The sequence below is a fragment of the Gymnogyps californianus genome, chromosome Z, assembly GCF_018139145.2.
Source record: "Gymnogyps californianus isolate 813 chromosome Z, ASM1813914v2, whole genome shotgun sequence".
Taxonomy (NCBI): domain Eukaryota; kingdom Metazoa; phylum Chordata; class Aves; order Accipitriformes; family Cathartidae; genus Gymnogyps; species Gymnogyps californianus.
Genome location: NC_059500.1, coordinates 7,436,660 through 7,459,123, shown reverse-complemented (window position 1 = coordinate 7,459,123; position 22,464 = coordinate 7,436,660). Strand labels below are relative to the sequence as shown.

Genomic DNA, 22,464 nt, shown 5'->3' with positions numbered 1-22,464 from the left:
TTTGAAAAGGATAATATTCATGTGGGCTACAAAGCTCCAAACATGAGAGAATTCTGAGAAGAGAAATTGAATTTCTGGCATAGTCTTCCCACAATACATTCCAGTGAGTTAAAAACAAAAAAACAACAGAAACTGTTTGTATTTAGATGTAGCTATTGGTGATAAACTGCTGCTCAGATGGTTTGGTTGAAACTGATGGCTTAAAGATGTGGTGGTGTTTTTCTGTGTGTATTTTTTTTAAAACAGGATCAATTTTGGTTAAAATTAAAAGAAAAAAGAGGCAATTTATATTTTGTTTGAGAGGAAAAAGAATTTCAGTTAAAAATGAGACATCTATGTGCAAATGGAAAAAAGAAATGTAAAGAAAACTGAATTTCGGCATTTGCCATGTGAATACTTCTTTGATCATTCAGGCTTCACTATTACATTACATAAAAAATGTGAATCATGAATATAATTTTGAGAAACTCCAGTAGAACAGCAGAGATCATAACTTCTAAAACTTGATATTGGTAGCACTACAATTCAGCTTGTATTCAAGCTGAAGCTGATTTTGTTGCTCGGCATTATTTGCCATCCTAGATTTTTCAGCGATTTGTTATGAAAAGTGTTGTGAAACAAATATAGTAGAAGGCAGAGCTTTACTTAAAAGGAAGTTTCTTTGATTGTATGGCAAGTTCAAGACCTAATGAACTGCCCATTTCTGTCAAACTGGCAAGAAATCAATAACATTTGGCCATTAGCCTGCTGCAAAGGAAAGATCAGGATGCTCTTTTGCACTTCTCAAGCCAAGGCTTCATACGATTTATTGTGGAATAACAACAACGCTACCGTCATGGGAAGGTTTTCCTGTTCAAAGATGATCTCCCTCAGGAACTGAAAATCTCTTTGTTTATTCAGGTTAGCTTGAGAAAGCTATCGCTGCTGGGGATGCGGCTTGACATAGGAAGCAAAATTTGAGGTTGCATAAGAAGGAGGAACATAAAATACTCTTTGTGGAAAAAGAACAGAAAGTCCTGTTGTTCTGCATACAAATTTACTCTTTTCTGGGAGAGTGAAAGTGATGCTTGTCCTTTTCTGCCCCCTCTTCCTCAACCATTTTGTTACTGTGTCTTCTCCAAAATGATGATGCCAGCTTAGAATTGCTCTCGGTTCTCACTGTCACCTGCTCCTTGCAGGGAAGTGGTGTTTGACCAGCGGTCCTGTGTATGCTTTGCAATTCTCAAATCATATGTCTGTGGGCAGTGGGATCAGGCTTTACTGCTACCCAGAGTGTGTGCAGTGTGTGCAGGACAGCTTGATAGCAAGGTGACTCGATTGAGGTGACATGGCCATGGTCACTGAGCCTGAGCAGCACCTATGACTCTGAAACAGTTCTGCTTTGCGCTTGGCAGCTTTGATACGAGTCTGCACTGGTAGTTGCTGACTTCCTGCAGAAAGTATTTCAGAAAGTCTGTAAGAGAAAAAAAAAAGGTATTCATTTAAATGTATGTAATACGAAGTGCCCTAAAAAACTGCATTGTTTAGAGAATGAAACCATGCTGCATGCGCCTTATCCTGAGCATGATCTCAGAAGAGCTAGTGGTGATGCTGCTCAAATGCGGATGCGATCGAGGAGTTGTTGAACATCTGGAAATGTCTCAATTATCAGAAAGGTGCTTCCAAAGGTCAGTATTAACCAACACAGTGCCCGAATACTCTCATCAGGTAGAAAGGAAGCTCATGCCTAGCACGAATAAAAAGGTTCTTCAACTTTTCGATCATAAATCCTTTGGTAAATACACCGTGCAAGAAAAACGTCTCAGCTGTTTGCTTGACACCCAGAATTGTCATAGCTCCAGGGGAAAAAAGAGTTGACAAAAGTTTGATTTTTGAAAGTAGTTCTGTAACTCCTTTTGGTATAGTTGCTTTAAGCCCATTTTATTTCTACACAAGCTAAAAATTAGCACACAAAAGATAGTTTTGGCTCACACTTACAGCTTTGTTCATGTCATCTCTGAAACGAGGAGATGCCTGACATCATATTACACAGCTGGATAAAGACAGCATTTATTTGAGTAAGTTGTACAAGCTCCGTTTCCCTGAAGAGGTGGCATTGGTAATGAAATGATAAAAACTGGTATCTGTAGCCAAAAAGGAGCAGTGGGACAAACAACGTTTGTGCCTCTTGAAGGTGTTTTGCCAGGATGCATGTATCTTACAATGCTTTTATGCAGTTAAGGGCATGACAACTCTAGCATCTTTCTCTCTCAAAAGATTTTGGTGAGCCTTTCTCCTCCATGCAAACTCTCCTCAAAGCAAGCTGCAGGTAATATGACCCCTGCATTAATGAACTTAGTGAGGTTTGGGTGTGAACTTCCTTACTGGAGGAAACCTGTAGCTCCAAAGAGGGAGAACAGCTAGGGATCAGTTGAGAAAACGTTCGCTTCCTCGTTTCCCTCATTAAGGCAGTCCTTTACGGTGGTGTCTTTGAAACACTTGACTTTGGAGTGGAGGAGAGGAAACACTTTCTCACACTCAGAGGTTCAATTAAAGTGTTCTTGGTGTTTGAATGGGTAGGAGGTCCTGCCAGTGGATGTTCACAGTGGTCCAGCAAAATCTGTGGCCATGTGTGAATAGAAGTGTGGGTTCCCCCCACACCGGTACAGTTTAAAGAGTAAGAAATAGGTTATGGTTACTACCCTAAGTAACTTCCTATTGCTTTCTTTGTACAAACCTTGTTGTTTGATTAATAGTGGTGGAACGACAAGTGTGATTAAAACCAGAGCATTCACAATCAATTTTTAGGGGAATCAAAATCCAGACATTCTCTGAAAGATGTGAAATGTTTCTATTCTGTTATGATAGAATATGAGTAATTGTTGATTTACTTAAAAAGGAAACTTCAGCATGTCCTTTGCTATATACATGACACTTGTTTGGGTGAAAAATCAGGTATGATGTCTGAGTGTTTAAAGTACTTCACATTGCATAAACTGCAAAATCTTTGTTACTAACAGACAATCTATTGAATATATCACAGCTAACATGATTTGAGAGATATTAGTAAAAACCTGAAAAGAAAACATGTACTATAGTTGCAGTTGGGTAAATTGTTAAAAACTGAATGTATGCTTGAGTGGGTCTTTGACAGTAAATATTTTAAAATGTGGATTCCATCTCTAGTGCTGTTGGTTTTATAGCCTGAAAATAATTCTGTTTTACACAAGCCATGAACACATTTCAGCAATCTCCAGCCAAATTTTGAAAACCAATTTTCGGCTCACCACTTCTATAGTACAATTCAGTTCTCACCCTTCATATGAAATGTTAGTGGATGTGACACTCTTGTCAGTGTGAGGTTTTTGTTTATATATGCAAGGTGGGTTAGTTGATTGGATTATTTTTGGTTTACTGGTACAGCATGTCTAAACAGCTTCATCAGTTAAGGAAATTTCAGTGAATCCTTGTGCAAAACCAGGGATTGACAGTGGCTAGTCAGAAGTTGAAATGCTACTACTGGGAATTAGGGAAGGATTGTCTTACAGACTGAATCATCTTAATTGTTGCTTGGTCAAGGTGAGGTGCATTGCATTTTTATTTTTTTTTTCATTGATGAAAACTTGGAGAACTTAAAGGATAGCAGTTGCAAGAATGTGTAAGGAACTGTCACAGAAATTTAATCCAAAATTTTCTTAGTGGGTGAGAGATGACAGGGCTCAGCCACTGCATCTTTGATGTCCTGAGACAAGGTAAATGTTTTCTTGCTCTGTGCATCTGAGTGTACCCCATATACTCAGATGATTTTGAGACAGAGCAGTCCAAACCATTGCTTGGTGGTCTTGAATGCCCAGGTGTGCTAATAGGCTTAGTTATAATTCCCTCCAAATGGGTAAGCACTGCTTTTCTACTTACAGTCTTTAGGGACAACATTGGGAAATGTAAGTTTAATGAAGAACTTGTTTCTATGTGAGTTATGGTTAGAGAAGCACTGTTTTCAGCTCTGTGGAGTTCATGGACTTCTTGCATGTCATTCCTTGGCCTCCTGAGTTTGGTTCAGGTGGGTAGACCAGCCAGTGCTCCTTTTGGTGGAGTATGAGTAAATAGAAGTTGGAGGTCTAGGCAGAAGAACATCTTCTGGTGTTGGAATAGCCTTCTCTTGCTTAAAACTAGATTCTGTCACTTTTCTTCCCAAGTTTTCTACTAGGTTATATCCAGGCTCCAACTCCTAGGGCTAGTTAACCACAGAGTAGGGCTGTCAGTGAGCATGGTGGCACCAAAAAGACATTTTTCCATGTCATAAAATTGTTCAGGTTTGATAGGCAGTTTTGAAAACATTGTATGTGGCTCTTTGCAGTGGTCTTTTATTTTCCATCAGAGCCCTGGCAATCTCTGGTGCTGGGGGGTGGACTGTACCAGTCTTGTCCCTCATCTTGCAAAATACTGCAGTTGCTTGAAATTTTGAGTGTTTGTTTTTTCTGAAACAGTTTATAGATAGAAATGATTATATATAACAGAGATGTAACAAGGTCTAGGATGTGCTGACTTCTTATTCTTGCTTCCCTATCGTATGTTGGCTCACTTCAGGGAGAGAAGCTCTGTTTATAGCAATCTTGAGTTGAACTTGTTTACAGCAGATCTATATTTGGGCATCTTTGCACATAACCTTGTGTCTAAAATGGGCACCATAATTCTTACCTTGTTGAGGAGTTAGAAGATTAGTTACTGTCTGTAAAGAGCTTTAAAAATGACAAATCCTGTGTTTGCATATCTTCAGAATATAATTAGGAAGCCAGCCAATTAATCTGCTTCCTAGAAATTAATACTTCAAAGTTACTTGCTCTGTAAAAATCATTTATGTACATGATTTGGGGTAGGTATACCTTTTTTCTTTTCTTTTTGCCTGTGTGATGGTGTTTACTGAGAAACCCAGGCTCCACTCTTGCAGTACACACTGTATGGATGCAATCTTCAAAACTGAGGCCCATTATATAATTTCATTATTTACCTGTTTACTCATTATTTAAAATGAAACTGCGTGTTTTTAGTAGTGAGGGTAATTTAATACCTAGAACAATTGAATGTGGGCTCAGGTGGGCTTTTCATTACTTTTTATGTTAGGATTGATTAAGGAGGGTCTGTGTCTCACCTTGATCCTGTACGTTTCATGCAGGAGCTGTCTAGTGAGATTTTTCTGGCCTATATTACATAAGTCATGAGATATGTAATAACCTCTTAGGAGGTTATAAATGTCCCTTCTGGCCTTTAAAGTCTGATCTTTTAATTAAAATAGAGGGATGTCTTTTGCGGGGCAAAACAAATAGTAGGATAGTTTATAGCTGAATTCATGTCGAGGAGCTCTGCATCATCAGATTTCAGACAAGAAAGTTGGATAGCAGGTGCTCTGGCTGTTGTTTGGACAAGGAGGGAAGGGCTGTCAGTACATGGAGAAAGGTCAGGGTTGCTGAGAATGGCGAAGGAATGAGACAGGGTAGAAAAAGAACAAAACACAAAAGGTTTAATTCCTGAAACATATATAAAACTGTCACTGATTGCAGTATTCCCTGTTGTCTCTTTCTGTCGATTTCCCCCACCTGTCCTTTCATTGTCACTTTGAACAGCACACTTTTCTACTAATACAGCTGTATTGTGCTTAGTTATGTGGTACTGCTGTAGTCTTGATTCCCTTTAGCTGTGCTGTGCTTGAGGAGGAACCAGAACTTGGATTAATTTGATTGTTCATTCTCTCCTCTTTGGCCCCAATGGAAAGGCAGCTAATGACACGTAGGAGAAATGGAGGTGGAGACAAGAAATGAGGAGCTGTGCCCCCAGCCTCCATGCTGGAATAGGTCATCAGTAAGAATAATGGGATTTCCGTGCTCCTTTTCCATCGTTTGCACTGCAGACATTTCACTGCAGAAGATCATGGTCCCAGCGTGTACCTGACCATTTGTTGAACTCTCCACATACAGGTTGAATGTGTGTCCTGAAAATGTCTCAAACTACAACTAAAACTAACTCTTTCAAAGGAAGCGATTTTCCCTTTGCAAGCATAAGGAATATATTATAAAGAAAGTGAAGACTGGAAGGGATATGAGGCAACAAGTGGTAGCTAAAATTTAGAGGTTTTGATAAGTGGGATCTGCAGACCTGAGTGCCATGTCCTTTTTCCAGTGCTTGAGAAGGTGAGAATCCTAGGAATGGGATTGAGGGTATACAGTGGTGAGCAGAAGGATACCTACACCATTAGGTACTGGGAGAAATGTTGTCTGTCTCTTGGGCTAGGCAGGCTTGACTTGGCTGTGGTTTATAGAAAATACTTTTCACTTTATAGAAATTCGGTCTGTAGAAAGTATCTTCAGGTACGTTCATCAGCTACTGCATCAGTCACCTAAGGAAGTTAGATGTAGAGATGTATCAGTGTCAGTCCCAGAAGACCTTATGTGTGGGAGTAGAGGCTAAGGATATGCAGGAAGGCAGCAGTTCTGGGAACGCTGTGAATGTTTACTAGTGAATATACTGGCGTTGGGATGCAGCCTTTCAGGTCCCTAAAAAGTTAAATGAGGGGCTTTGTGGATTGCTCTGCCAGACTTAAGCATGGTGATACAGTGCAAGTCCCAGGTTGGTTGCCAAAAAGCCTTTAGGAGACCTGTCTCGTATACAGAGTTCCCAACAAAATGAGACACTTAATCTGACTGTCCTGAATTCCAGTCCTGTACCTTTGTTATAGACCTTATTTCTGTTGAATGCAAGGCACTGGAGACAGCAGCAGTAATGAATGTTGCGAGAAGAGGAAAAATGTCCTGCAGCTAAGTAATGCACAGCCTTCTAGGCAAGCAGCTTGTGGTTTCTGGCAGGAAATTCCCACTAGACAGTGTCAAATGCGTTTTGAGACAGTGGTACCCATGTTCACTTTATTGTTAGTGAATAATTTAGCTGTGCTTACTGTGTTGTATCAGTTCCTGTAGGCTTTACTTTGTGAAATTTCCTTTTGTGTGGCAGAATTTTTCGCCGTTGATAAACTACTGCTGAAGTACAAATGGTCTGCATTGAAAATATAGCAAATGGGGCTATATTATCCTGATTTCTCTCATCCATGAAGACAAATACTATAACCATTGTAATTTGGCCTAATTTTGATGCAAGACAACAGAGTTGCAGGAGAATTAAGGTCTGCAGTGACCTTTGTGTATTCCTTGATTTCTGCTTTACATGCAAGTTGAGTATGGTATTTTTTTGTTGATATAGTAAGAGTTTATAAAACAGGGTACGTTTATGTATAATATCCCTAATTCCAAAACTGTTGTTGCTCTTGGCCCAGACCGTATTTGCAGAATGGCTCAGGAAGGTGATTCACTGTCAGATGCCAGAATAGATTTTATGCAGCAGGTTGTAACTTGATTAATCCAATATTGGTTAAAGAGAGAAGACATCAAGCCATCTCACCTACCGTACAATATAGAATGTTTATGTATATATACACAGTATATATATTTTGCCAGTGTTAAACCAAACCCAGAACAGGTACTACAGCCCATCTCTGAATATCCTCAGTGTGGGAGATGGAGATTGAAAACAATGCCTTCTAATGTGTTCTTGAGCCTGTGGCTTGGCCGATAAAAGCCCTATTCTCATTTACCTCTAGAAGTTTTTTCTCTGTAGTTCTGTTCAATACCAGATTTCTATCTACCAGGGGTGATGAAGTAACATTAAAATGATAAAAAAAACCTTAATCCCTGAGTGCCACCATAAAGAAACACAGAAGCTGAAATACCGCAGTGGCGCTCTACCAGTTTTGCAAATTACCTCTTTATTTTTTTAAAGAATCAAAATCAAAACCAAAATATGCAAGAAAAAAACAGACAATTACTAGCAGCCAGCATTTCATGAAAATGCCAGTGTCTCTTGTTTATAATAAAGTGCGAAGCCATTTGAAGGATTTAAAAGACTCACATACCATCAAGTGAAGTTTTAATTAGCTCCCGTAAGACTATGAGAAAGGCTTTACTTGAGTGGACCAAAGGTCCAACTAGTATAATATCCTATCTCACCTTGTGGCCATGAGGACATGATGGGGAAGGCATCAACTTAGGTACATATTTTACTTTTCCTTTCCCTCTCCTCTGAGACAACTTTAAGCTTCCAGTTATTTTCAGCTTCAGGACTGTGTGAATTCTGAATATGTGAATTCTGAATATATGAATTCTATGTGTTCAGTAGCCCACAATTTGTGTACAGTGAACTCTCTAGTCTCCTTGCAACCCGTTGACACTTACTGCATTTGCTGCTTCCTTTGTCAAGGAGCAACGCCAGTTTACTACTAGTTGCATGAAGAACCACTTTCTTCTGTTTGTTTTGAAGCTGGTTTCTGTGACGTTCATTTAATAGATTTTTTTTTTTTAATTGGAAGAGAAATAGGGCAGTGGATCCCTATCCATCCATTCTATATCTCTTGTGATTTTGTAGACCCATGTTGTATCCCCGAAGTTGTTCCTTTCTTTGTACTGAAGAGTCTCAGCTTAAGTTTTTGCTTATATGGATATCTGATTTGGACATATGCAAGCCTTTCCACTTCTGTCTTTTTCTGAACCTTTCCCATTTTATGTTGCCCTTTCTGTGATGCGAGGTCCAAAACTGCTCACAGTATCAAGATGTTTTGTAGCCTAACAGCCTTGTATACTTTGTTCTGTTTCTTTCCCAATCGTCCCTAGCACTCTGGTTTGCTTTTTGGGCAGCTGCTGAGCATTGGGCTGGTGTTTTCATGGAACTTATTCCAGGATCTTACTCCTGGGTGGTAGTACCAAGCACAGAGCCCATCTTTTCACAGGTAAAGCTTGGAATGTTTTTCCTCATGTATGTCACTTTATGTTTGCGTACAATGAATTTCATCTGCCATTTTACTGTCCAGTAACTCAGGCGTGTTGAGTCTGCAGTTCTTCATAATAGGTTCTCATCATTACTATCTTGAATAATTAACAGACTTTGTCATCCTTTGTAATGCCTGTCCCAGTCCTCGACGCAATTCCCTGAGGAAGTCCTTTGACGACCTTGTTCCGTTGTAAAAACTGACAGATGGTCCAATATTCCAGCTCTGTTTCCTAGCTTTTGATCAGAATTTTTTTTCTTTTTATCCATGGAGGGATGTTTTTCTTGTAAGTCCTAGATGCTTAGGTGTTTCCCAAAAAATCTGTCGAAAGCATTTTGAAAACCATATCATTGTAATCCAAATGCTTGTTGACCCCTTCAGAGAACTCCACTGGGTTTAGAGGAGGTGACATCCTTTTACAAAAGCCATACTGACTCTTCCCAAGTACATCATATTAATTCTGATGTCCACTAATCCTGTTCTCATTATAGCTTCCACTAATTGGTGTGATACAAACATGAAGTGTATTGGCTTCGTAGATCTCCCTGGAAACCTTTAAAAAAATCATCACAGTTTTCACCCTCCTGTCATTACTGCATTCTCATGCTAATTTAACAACAATGGGCTATGAATTTCCTGCCAGTGCTAGTGGCACAGCAAGTCTCAAGACATGGCAAAACCCAACCCTGGCATTTGCCTTCCCTTGACTCAAGGCACAATACTCTCCTTCCCACTAACATGCTGCTGATCCAGTGATGGGAAGGGATTGTTGTCTTCTCCCCCAAACATTTCCCTCACCTCCATACACTCATCCTCTTGCATTTGTTCCTTTTCAGGGATGCTGCCTTCTTCCAAACATATTCCCTTCTTTTCCTTTCCTTTCCCCAGGATGTAACAAATACAGAATACACATAATGTTTTGAATAATATCTGAGAAGCTAGGCAAAATACTGTCAGTAGGACACATCTGAAAACTTCATGAGTTAACATGTCCTTGAATAGTACAAGCTGCTTTGATTTAGACTGCAGTTTGCTGCTTTTCCTTCAAGGATTATTGAGGAGTCTTCAGTTGCTGCAGTGATTGTCCTCTTCTGCCCAGTAATTTACTAGCGCTTGAGATTGCATACAGGTTTCTAGATTCTGACATGAAAATGTCTTTAGAAGTCAAGAATGAGAAATATTTTTAGGTTGTCATCTTAGATTTTAATTAATCGCCTCTCCCACCTTTTTTAGCCTCAAAGGTTTTTTAAAATGCCCTTATAATCATCAGGTAGTGAATATAAGCCTTAAAGATACAGCAGATGATTAAGCTTCCTCATGCTTCGCATTGAAGACAGACTTTTGTTATGGCTCTTAATTTTTGGTAGCAATCTTGGTACACAGACTAACTTTTCACAGTTGTTTTGCATTTATAGTTTCTATTCTTATCAATATTGACAGCTGGAATTTTCTTTTTAAATTACTCTTGAAGCCCTGGCTTCAATGATTAAACCAAGACTGTGCAATAAGACACTGAAAGATCAGGAAATAGCGTCTAACAAGGTCACACCACATTTAAGCTTTAAAAATGGTGTTTTTGTAGTATATTATGAAGAGAATTAAATTTGTTTTATGTTTAGTAAGAGAAGTTCAGGGAAAAGCAGTTCATAGGCAAGTAGCTATTACCACACTGTAATCATTTACAAGCCCACAATACAATGAAATTTGGTAATCACCTTGGAGTCCTTTGAAACATAATTTAAATGTTTATATGCCGTGCTGATGGAAGGATAACAGAACCACTGTTGACACATGCATCATTTCTCCAGTATGAGTTTTTCCATCTGGACATTCAAAGCTGACCGAATTTACGAGGAGCTGAAGGCAGGAGCTTGCAGTAGGAATTGTCAAGCAGTGTTATTATCTAGGGTAGCAGCTTTTCTGCCTGTGACAGGTAGCAGCACCACCGTGGGAAGATGAGTGCTCATTCTTCTTGGTCCTTCAGTGTTTCAGTAACTGAATGGTTGCAAGCATCGCCACGGATTTACAAATGGAAAAGACACATCGGGTTACTACAGCTACTGGGGGATGAAAAGGAGTAGCCGTCAAAACAGACGTAGTGCTAAGTTATCAGGGGATAGGAGATGAGAGATAGGATAAGAGATGTCCTTTGTAGTTTCCATGTGAGGTGGAAGAGGGAAGAGAATGAGCTGTGGGACCATCCCCGTGTGTTGGAGAGTGTAGTGCCTGTGTCAGTGTGACTCACTTCATAAACAGCAAATGCTCTTGGCGGTCACAAGGAGAACGGCATTCTGCTGTCGGGAAATTTAGTATTAGGAGTGTCTGTATTGGTGGAAGCTCTACCTCAGTATGCCTTAAAAGTAGTGCTTCTGTTACAGGTCACATATAATTTGGGTTGTATTTTTTGTTTTGGGGGTTTTTTGTTTGGTTGGTTTGGGTTTTGTTTTGTTTTGTTTTTTACCAGAACGATGCTTGTTTTTCCCCTTGGAAAGCGTGGCAACTTCAGAGCTTTTGCTGTCTTATTTTGAATAGAGCCATTATCTGGGCAGTTTTATAAGGACAAAGTTACAGTGTGAACTGCTGTCAGTGGGGAGCCCAGCATAATAATCAGTGTACTCTGGTACAGGACTTCTTTCACTCAGGGCCTTCATCTTGTTCCAGTCTTGTCTCTGAAGCGGAGGTGCCCCTCAGCTCATTCCTTAGTCTTTCCTTTTCACTGTAGGAAGAAACTCTGATTAGCACTAGATACAAGTCAGAGAAGTGATACACAACAATATTCTTGGTGCGTCTTGATCCCATTGTTCTTTCCTTGACTGTCAGTCAAGATAGTGCCTTCATATCTGTGCAAGGTATATGCAACTTTCCCTCCTTTTTTTTGCAAGCTTTACTTTGGAGAACTCTGCCAAAGATGTTTTTATTAAAATGAAGACTTACCATTTTGCTTGTGTATACCTGAATACTGAAAAGATACCTTAAAATGAAATTACTGAGTTTGTTTTATATCAAAATACAGACTGTTCATTTTCTCTTCTATGAGTCTGATGATTTTCAGAACACACAATAATTAAAAAATTGTCCAGCTGAACCATGGGCTTAACTTGAAACGTGAGTGCCTGCCTGCTAGTGCAACAGACATGATGAATGATGATGAGGGTAGTTGATGTAAATGGGTCCTATAGTTCTTAAATATTTACTGGCATCACTTCAAGAAACTAATAGTGTGTATGCAGAAAGGTGGATGCATCACAGATACCATCTTATTTTCTTGTAGTAAATTAGTTTAGGAAATGAGCAACATTTATTTTAAAAAGAGAATTCAAGGATGACTTAGAGATTCTTTTTAGAGGCATGTTACGATATTTTGCTTGCACTTTGCTTACTCTAGAGCTGACTACTTCTGAGTGAATGATGTGATAGTTGATACTGATGCTTGAGTGCGATATGCATGTTTGGCGGGGGGGGGATGTAGATGATTTTTAAATTAGCTTCTGAAAACAAATGCCTTTTATAATTTAGCTTTTGTTTCCATTGGGTCCAGTCCTATTGTAGTAGCCCTCTAAGTTTGTTTGAATTTGTGTGTTTTCTTGGTCTAACCAAGTGTTTAGATCATGCCTATCACCATAGTAACTGCACACCTCTAAGTCTAAATTCTGTGACATGAGATCACTGCAAGTCTGCTCAAAAGAGGTTTGAGTTACCTCACTTTAAAAGAAGAAGTAGGGAGGACTGTAATACTGTCTCTCCCTTTAACTTGAATCCCTACCCAATGGGATTAAATCCAGTGCTTGTCTACACTTGTGTCTTTATTCTAATTTTATATGTAGCAGCTTTATGAAACACAAATAACTTGTTACATAAAATGCAGCTCTGAACAGTGTGATTTAACTTTAAATATACTTTTTAAAATAGACTATTCCAGTCTATAAACAGAGCACATTTGTGTGTAATCTTGCTGCACTTTTTACTGTCCTGTAGGTTGTTTTCAACTGCACTGTATTGTTATAGAAGTTTTTATCTATCACTGCTATGGAGAATCCTATGGACCTGATTAAGTGTTTCTTTCTATTGATCGCATTCAGGTTTAAGTGATATGCACTGTCAAAAAACCACAGTTTTATAGGATTGTCCTTTTAATGATTTATTGATCCTCGTCTGTGCTCTGGAGTTGTTTCATTTCTGAAACTTAACAGATCTGAGCCTGGACTTTCTCTGTATAGCCTGTTAAATGTGAATGCTGCTTCTTATTTTGCCTTGTTTCTCTTTTGTTGGTCTGTTGGTAATCCTGCAGTGCTTGTGATCTTCTGTATGAAAAGTGTCTTGTACACACATAACAATGTTTGGTAAATTAATATAATGCACAAATGAATAGTTTTCTCTTTATGGAATGCCATCATACGTACTCATGTTACTCGAAAAGAAACCAAACATATGAGTGTACTCAGATGCACAGAGGCAGCTGGGTTTTGGAAATGTGAGGTCCCCAGGCACAAACCTCGATGCAAATACAGGTGCACAGACAGTGCTAGAGCCAGTGTAGTGAATCCAGTGCATCTGGGGTGTATTCAGCCTGCTCTGTGCACACTGCGCAGCCAACTTGTGTGTTGTACGTGCACAGCAGGCTGCCAGATGTTTCAGAAGGGGCCAATAAATGGCTGAAATAATCTCCTTTTAGATAGACAAAATTCATTATCAGTGTTGACAATATCTGCAGCCAATTCTCCCTAGGTAGAATTTCATCCCTTCTGTTTCTGTTTATGCTTGTGTTCCTCCTGCCTTGGAAATGGCTTTTAATTCTGAGGTGTTTTATATTTGTTTGATCTCCAGCATGGTGTTTGGCTTGGAGAGGCTTTTTCAGCTGAGCTGTGGGTTTGACAAGGAAAGCAGAATGTTTGTTGACATCACTTCAGGTTTCTTACTGCTGTCAACAATGGCTCAAGGTGTGGGAGAACACAAATTATATACCTCGCTTGCTGACTGGAGCGAGTTTGGAACTTGCTGTTAGACCCCAGAAAGTAATTGCTGCCACATGTCGTTATACTCAGTTCCCTGTTAATGGGATGAACATGGAAGAGGGGTTGAGAAGTTCTAGATAATGAAGAGAACTGAGTGATCTGGTGCAAAGATGTTTAGCTATAAGAGCTCCTGAATCACATTGGACCTAATAACCAGATGGTTTTATGTATGGGCAGGCACCTCACTGGTCCCTCTGCCTGTGAAACAGCTGGCTTACTAATGGGTGCGTTTAAGGCACCTATGGAAATTACAGGTGTGCGTTTAGGTGGACTATTGTCTCACCTATTTTCATCTAAGTTGGAAGAATTCTGTTTGCTACCTGGCTGTAAGTTAGTATGCAAGCTATGCAAAATAAGGTTGTAAATGACCAACCTTGTGAAACGGGTTTTAAGGTAGATGATTGAGGGTTCTCACCTCCCCAGTAGATATTACCATTATTACTACATTCTGAAAGTAGCAAAAACTTCCCTGAAATTGTGTTCTGTGGAACATACCATGGGCAACGTCCTTCATGTAAGAAATGCCATCAAAGAATGTGACACTTCTTGTGTGAATGGCATTTTCTTGTGAAAACAAGAAGTTGTTGCAGTGACAATTACAGATAAGGCTTCTTGAAAGAAGGGCAAAAAAATTTTGAGAGTGTCAGGAAGTGGTGGCAGTTCCAGATTTGGTATCCCATGCTGGTGTCTAAGAAAAATTTTAGGTGAAAGAATGCAAGTGAAAAAGAACTACAGACGTCCCACTACAGTCACACTATTGTGTTCCACTGTAGAAGCTGCTTAGGGAATTATATTCTGTTGTCTTGTATGTGGGAGCTTAAGAACAATAACTTACAATAAGTATCATGAAAGCTGTTACCTTGATACACAGGGGAATATGTTAAGGATGCGGTTTCAACTTCAATCCATGTTTCATGACTAATAGCTTAAAACGCATCTTCCTAGGCTGGAAATGCTTTGAGCTGTGTTTAAAAAGTCGGATTTAAAAAAAAAAAATTATATATCTATTTTATTTAGAAGAGTTTCTGAACATTTTTTTTCTTGTTCAAATTTGCAGCATTACTTTACTGTTCTTTTTGGCCATGAAGGGCAGAAGCCACTGGAGCTCCGTTGCGAGGATGAAGTTGATGGAGACGAATGGGTAGAAGCTATTCACCAAGCTAGGTATGAAACCTGATTTTTAATCCTCAGCTCCATTTTATTGTAAATAAATTGATAATAATTTGAAAATCTAAATTCACTCTCTAAACAGAAATAAATGTTACAGTGCATTAGATGTGTATTGCTTGCAATTCATGGGTATGTTATAGGAAAACATGCCTTTATCATTCATGCTTATATCACTGCATTTTATCATTCACAAATGATTGTGTTCCAGTTGGAATTAGTTCAAGAAGAATACTCTTTTATTGGAAACAACCCCTAGGATTAGTGCTCTGTTAGAGGCAAAGTGTGTTATATGAATGAAGAAAGAAGTGGTATGCCAAATGAATAAATGAGTATTTCTTAAAAAGCTCTTATATAGAAATAAATGTACGAAAGAGGAGGTCAAACCATTATGACGATAAAGTGCAACAAATAAAATTTCTACTTCAAAACTGAAGTCCTGAACAATGATCAATCTTGTGAAAAGGGACGTGGTGGGACTTCCAGCCATGCAGTAATCTTTCCCTGAGAAAAGGTCTGTGTGGCGAATGGACAACATTTATAGTATAATCTAAATGAAAATCGTCTAACTGAAGGTTTGTGAAATGGTTTGCAAAGTCAAATGTCTTTGCTGAAATGCACTTTCTCCAGCCTCCTCTCATAGACGCTCACCTCAGCTAATCTACAGTGCCATGGTAACGCACAAGGAACCAGGCAGTTTCTGAGTTGCTTAGGACATGAGCCATGTAAACAGAAGTGATTTTGCTTTATAACTAAAAATGAACACCACCAGCTAGTATTTTTTAATTAAGAGCTTGTGATATGAGGCCCTGAAGCTGCAGGTCTTGTGTCGCCTGGGCATCCAGTCTTTGGATCTGCATCCTCTTCCTAGCATTGGTACCTAACTGAACGGAGTCTCGTCCTTTCTTGGAAAGCACCTGCTGGGTTGTGTTATTAGGTGAACTACATTTTGCATGGTAGCCCGCCGGGTGACCACATTATTTCAGATCTTGAGAAGCTACGAGGCTTTGAGCTCTTAGCCCGTCCCAGCAGAGCATGTCCACCAGCAGGCAGTCCCGTATTGCTGAGGGAGGAGGAGAGGAGGGAGATCTTCACCTTGTCTCTGGATCTGGGTCAATTTCTTTTGTGGAGTACGACTGAAAGCAAGTAAATAAAGAAACATGACTTTTTGCCTTGTGGTAAGGGCATTCAGGGGAAGCAGGATCCTACAGTTCCCTGTTCTCAGGATTATTTTCTTCTTGTCCATTGCCTGCTGTTAAAGGCATGTAAGCAAGAAGAGCTTCATAACACTGAGTTAAAATTTATCTATGGGTAGTTCAGTCCATAAATGTATCACACATGAATTTTCAAGGCAGAACTTAACAGAAAATTAAGCCAATGTTAAACAACACACAGTTGAAAATATTGAGAACTTAAGCTTGCTAAGAAGAAGTTAGTCGTGAGGTTCAAGATCAGGGTGGTTGAATTTTGACTCCACCAGAAATTTATCACTGCAGCCTTCAGAAGACAGCTGGGTCTCTGTTGTAAGCAAGATCAGTCTTTTTATCTCCCTCTCTTTTGCTATTTGACTTTTTCCCCTTTATTTGTGCCTATCATCTGAAATGACAGTCCTAATAATATCGAACTATGGATATCACTGTGAGGGATATTTTCAGGGCCCTATGTCATTTGGGGGATTTTCTTAATATACTTTTCTGCATAGGTCTCTAAATTTCTTGGGGAAATTTTCCAGGGACTTGGACCTGGCTTTTCTTGTTTTAGTATTCTTTTCTTGAACAAAATATCAACAAGTGACAAAAAAAATTTCTGAAATTTAGTTACTAAACATAGCGTGTTGTATGCTACTGTGGTTACCTCATTGTTCTGATGCTTTTCTACCTCAATGAAAGCTGCTTTTATTTGCTTTACATTGTGTCTAGCAAAAAAACTTGGAGTTGCATAATTAGTTACTTAACCATTGGGTCTTTTACCAAAGACACATAACAAAGAAGTGAAAATAATAGTTTTAGACTATTGCATAAGATTTTTCTTGCCAACTTAATTAAAGAAAATAGAACAGATTTGCTTCAGGGATTACATTTTGCCTGCATCATGATTTAGATTCTTTTCCTTGAGTTCGTTGGTGTTTTTGACAAACGGGACAAGCTTTGGCAACTTCTTCAGTGTCACTGTTCATTTGAGGCTAGCCTAGGTTATTTCTGACCCTTCCCTCAGGTTTTTGTTTTGAATTGTTAAATTACATTTTGTGCAGCCCTTTGAAGATACTTTTTCGTAGTATCTAAGGTGTCTTAGGTAAAAATTCTAGGAGATATTGAGAACAATCCCCCTACCCTTAAATTGAAAACAGGCCTGGGAACATCCTGTTCTGTGTGAATATGTTGGCATTTGTATTGGGTTTGCATGGCAAGGTTTTGGTAGCAGGGGGGCTACAGGGGTGTCTTCTGTGAGAAGCTGCTAGAAGCTTCCCCTATGTCCGACGGAGCCAATGCCAGCCGGCTCCAAGACAGACCCGCCGCTGGCCAAGGCCGAGCCCATCAGCATTGGTGGTAGTGCCTCTGGGATAACAGATTTAAGAAAGGGAAAAGAAGTTACAGGGGAGTTGCAGTTGCAGCGAGAGAGCGGAGTGAGAAGATGTGAGAGGAACAACTCCGCAGACACCAAGGTCAGTGAAGAAGGAGGGGGAGGAGGTGCTCCAGGCGCCGGAGCAGAGATTCCCCTGCAGCCCGTGGGGAAGACCATGGTGAGGCAGGCTGTCCCCCGGCAGCCCATGGAGGTCCACGGTGGAGCAGATCTCCACCTGCAGCCCGTGGAGGACCCCACGCCGGAGCAGGGGGATGTGTCCAAGGGAGGCTGTGACCCCGTGGGAAGCCCGCACTGGAGCAGGCTCCTGGCAGGAGCTGTGGCCCCGTGGAGAGAGGAGCCCAGGCTGGAGCAGGTTTGCTGGCAGGGCTTGTGACCCCGCGGGGGACCCACGCCGGAGCAGTCTGTTCCTGAAGGACTGCACCCCAGGGAAGGGACCCACCCTGGAGCAGTTCGTGAAGAACTGCAGCCCATGGGAAGGACTCACGTTGGAGAAGCTCGTGGAGGACTGTCTCCCGTGAGAGGGACCCCATGCTGGAGCAGGGGCAGAGTGTGAGGAGTCCTCCCCCTGAGGAGGAAGGAGCGGCAGAGACAGCGTGTGATGAACTGACCCCAACCCCCATTCCCCGTCCCCCTGTGCCGCTGCGGGGGGGAGGAGGTAGAGAAAATAAGGAGTAAAGTTAAGCCTGGGCAGAAGGGAGGGGTGGGGGGAAGGTGTTTTAAGATTTGGTTTTATGTCTCATTATCCTGCTCTGATCTGACTAGTAATAAATTAAACTAATTTTTCCCCAAGTCGAGTCTGTTTTGCCCGTGACGGTAATTGGTGGGTGATCTCCCTGTCCTTATCTCGACCCACGAGCCTTTCGTTTTATTTTTCCTCCCCTGTCCAGTTGAGGAGGGGGAGTGACAGAGCGGCTTTGGTGGGCGCCCGGCATCTAGCCAGGGTCAACCGACCACAGCATTTGTGAAATGGAAATATTTAATTGCTTTCCAGAGGGTCTCATCCTCATGAGTAGCTATGGTAATCCATGTTTTAGCTGAGATAAAGTAGTTGAAGTTTGGTTTGGTTTTTTTTTTCTTCTTTTCTTAGAGTGACATATACAAAATCTAATTTTGGATTACTTTTCTGACTTTTTGCCAAATATGTGTTTGCAGCCATCAAAATCTCTTCCATGTTTTATTTATTTTGCAAGTTATAAACAGACTGTTGAAAAAATAACACGCTCTCAATACACCCTATGTCCCACTGTGGGTAAATAGGTATTTTATTTGGATGCAAATTCATAATTAAAAGATTTTCTGCTGTGGCATTGTCCATTGTTTCTTGGAAGATTTCACTGTGGGTGGGATGCTACTGCTTATCATTTGGGGCGTACCGTGCACACTCTTTGAGAGCTAAGAGGCTCTGCCATGCTGCAGCTAGATGCTGCATTGCTCATGTTCCTGTCCGTAGTGTGCTCTCCTCATTTGAGAGAGATTGTTTGGCTTGTGAGCTTGCAATGGGAGGTGCAATTCAGTATATTTTAAGGGGACTCCATTATGAGCTGTACATGCATACTTTTCATCTCTTTCCATTTTATTTGAATTCTCAGTGGTTTGAGTTCTTAGTAATATCCAGGGTGGCAGAGTAAGGTGTGTGACTTGTGAGTTACATTTCTCGGCTGGAGGATTTATTCCTGGCAAATCCTAATTCCTCCGTCAGTGACTGCATGTGGAACTTGGTCTCTTACGAAAAAATCTATTTCACCCTCAATACACTGAGGTGGACTTTCCACCTTCTCTTATGAATTCTTCTATGGTTTTAATTTTTTTTTTTGCATTTAACTCAAAAACTTTTATGCTTCCTTTTGTTATATGGATGCAGTACTCATCAAATTTCTCAGCCTTTTCTACTTTAGCTTATTGGAAAATCTTAAACTAAGTGCTTCAGGCTGTAATTTCATGTATGCTTTAGTCCTGCATAAGCCCATGTTGCTGCTGAAGGAAGCAGCTGTCATTCTCCTAAGTCAGCCATTCATTCCCACACCTTTACCAGCCCTTCTGTCATGAAGGCACAAGCGTGAACTTAATTGGGAAACTGATTTGCACTAAAAAGAATTATGTTTTGTTTATTTTCTGCCAGCTTAGTTTTAATCCGTCTCGTTCCTCTGGGTCTGTTCACTGCACATCCACACAAGGGAGAGGGAAGCACACCGGTGGGACGTGGGAGAGCACCAGTGCTATGTGGGGGGGGGGGGGGGAAGTGGGAGTGCTTCTTTCAGCTAGGTCACTGTTTAAAGCGTATGAGGAACTACTGCCCTCCGTCTGGCAATTTAAAAAAAAAAAAAAAAAGGCTTGCTCTTAGATTTGTTGGTACACTTTGCTTGCTAATGCAGGGTGTATTTCACATAGTATTTTGCAGGTAGTTGTAAGCTCAGTATGGTAGCTCAGAGCTGCCTGGAAGCTCGGAGCAAATGCCTTGCTACTAATGCCTTGCTGTTGGAGCAACTGTATTAGCTGAGGCTTGGTGCTATAATAACCACAATTTTGTAGTTTCCAGTTGGCTGGGAATGAGGCAGAGAGAATCTGAGTAATGCTCAAAACATGGGCAAAGCAATCTCATATCTGCCTTCCAAATAATGTCTAGCTAGATCCACAGAACGAAGTGGTAGGGGTTGCCAGAGCCCGTAGCTTGATAGAGGTGAGGCTGCCGCTGTTCCCTATACCCAGGTAGAACCAGAAGCGAGCCTGGGCATGTAATTCCAATGCAAGTGAACACACATTTGTACGTACAAACACAGCTGGCTGCACGGATCAGCACAGACAGAAACATTAAGCACTCACACGGGCACAGACAACACCAGCAGCCTCATCCTGTTCCCCTCTCTGACTGATAAGGATGAAGGTATGTTAGTGGAAAAATACATACAATACATATGTACAGTATGGGTCCCCCCGAGTAAATAGCCTAGCCATGCAGTCTGTCCAGGAGATGGTCTTGGATCCTCTGTCTCCCCAGTTGCTGGCACCTGGAAGTACAAACCCCCAGTGCCCGCAGACCCTCTCCAGTTGCTGGTACTCAGTCCCCATCACTCACAGATATGCATGCATCCCCCCCTTCCCAGCACACTGTGGATCCGCCAGTAACTGGTCTAAGACACTTAGTCTACCCCAGTAACTGGGTCTGGACCCCAGGTACTTCCAGTTACCTCACACACCCACACCACACACACACATGTGCACTGTGGATTCCCCATTGATTGGTGCAGAGTTCCCCCCAACCCTGCACACATGAACACACGTAGAGACCCAAACACTACGGATGTCTCCTGTAACTCCCCTGAGCACTCGGTCTAGCTGGTAACTAGCCCTTGGATGTTCTCGTCTCCAGCTGTCACAGGCACACACACATGTGTGCAAATGAGTTTCTCAGTCAACCAACCAACCTCATGGTCTTCCCGGTAGCTGGGTTGGATCTCCTGTGCCCTCCACAGGAGGGCCCTAGCCAAATCACAGAGTCTCTGATGATCCAACCTAGACTTACGGCATCTTCAACACCTGGCTTCCCAGTGACTAATCCTACTCACCAGCTATCCAGGCTTAACAGTGGCTGGTGATCACACACTGATACACACCCAGATGATATGCACAGACTCCTGCCTCTCCAGTCAGTTACTGGCACTGCAAACACACAGGGACCTATGGCCCATGGGTCTGAACTCCAGTAGCTGGCACTTAGAGCTCCATGGATGCATATACAGAGTCCCCTCACCCAGGAAAGTGGTTAGGAATGGAGTTTAATGAGAAGACAGGATGGACTGTGCTGATCAGGTGCAGAGCATGGCCAGACAAGTGTACTGATCAACCTGGTTACATGTGACCCTTTATCCCGTTTTATCCCCTTATCTCTGTGTTTTCCCAGGCTTGCTTCTCCTCAAACCTCCTTGATCCCTCCCTTTTCCTGCCTTTGGTTCCTCCCTTAAACATCCCATAACAAGCCTTGTACGATCCCAAAACGCTCTTCCCTGTATCCCATAGCAAGTTTCACACCCCTATAGTTGGTAACCCTTCTCAGCCTGAAAGGTGATCTGGAGAGCCTTTCCACTGACTCATCTTGATGGGTTTCACCTGCCAGGTGATGAGGCTGGTGGCTCTCCTGTCACAGCCCTGGGAGGAGCTGGGGTGGGGTAGGGGGCTTGTTCCTCTGGCTGGCTTACTGGGGTCCCCTGCCTGGCATTGTGGCCCTTCCTGTTGTGGAGATGGGCCTTTCGTGGGCTGATCTTGTGATAGCCTCGGCAGCAGCCAGGTCAGGGGGCTTGTTTCTCTCGATTAGGTTATTTGGGTGTCGCAGTTTAACCCCAGCCGGCAATGAAGCACCACACAGCCGCTCTCTCGCTCCCTGCCCCCAGTGGGATGGGGGAGAGAATTGAAAAAAAAAAAGTAAAACTCATGGGCTGAGGTAAAGACAGTTTAATAGGACAGAAAAGGAAAGGGAAATAATAATAATAATAATAATAATAGAATATACAGAACAAGTGATGCACAATACAGTTGCTCACCACCTGCAGCCAATCCCCAAGCCACGGAGTCCCCCGGCCAACTTCCCCAGTTTGTATACTGGGCATGACATCATATGGTATGGAATACCCCTTTGGCTCGTTTGGGTCAGCTGTCCTGGCTGTGTCCCCTCCCAGCTTCTTGTGCACTCCAGCCTCCGTTGGCAGGGCAGTACGAGAAGCTGAAAAGTCCTTGACTTAGTGTAAACACTGCTTAGCAACAACTAAAACATCCGTGTGTTATCAACATTGTTCTCATCCTAGATCCGAAACACAGCACTATACCAGCTACTAGGAAGAAAATTAACTTTATTCCAGCTGAAAC

At 41.5% G+C, this 22,464-nt stretch overlaps 1 protein-coding gene across 1 annotated transcript in view; it reads left to right on the top strand.

The window, feature by feature from the left end:
* Positions 1–22,464, top strand: part of RASGRF2 (Ras protein specific guanine nucleotide releasing factor 2) — a 132,021-nt gene that overhangs the window by 27,482 nt on the left and 82,075 nt on the right. The window contains exon 2 of the mRNA XM_050912627.1: positions 14,915–15,021. Within this exon, the coding sequence (XP_050768584.1) occupies positions 14,915–15,021 (107 nt within the window). The remainder of the gene's footprint in view (positions 1–14,914; positions 15,022–22,464) is intronic.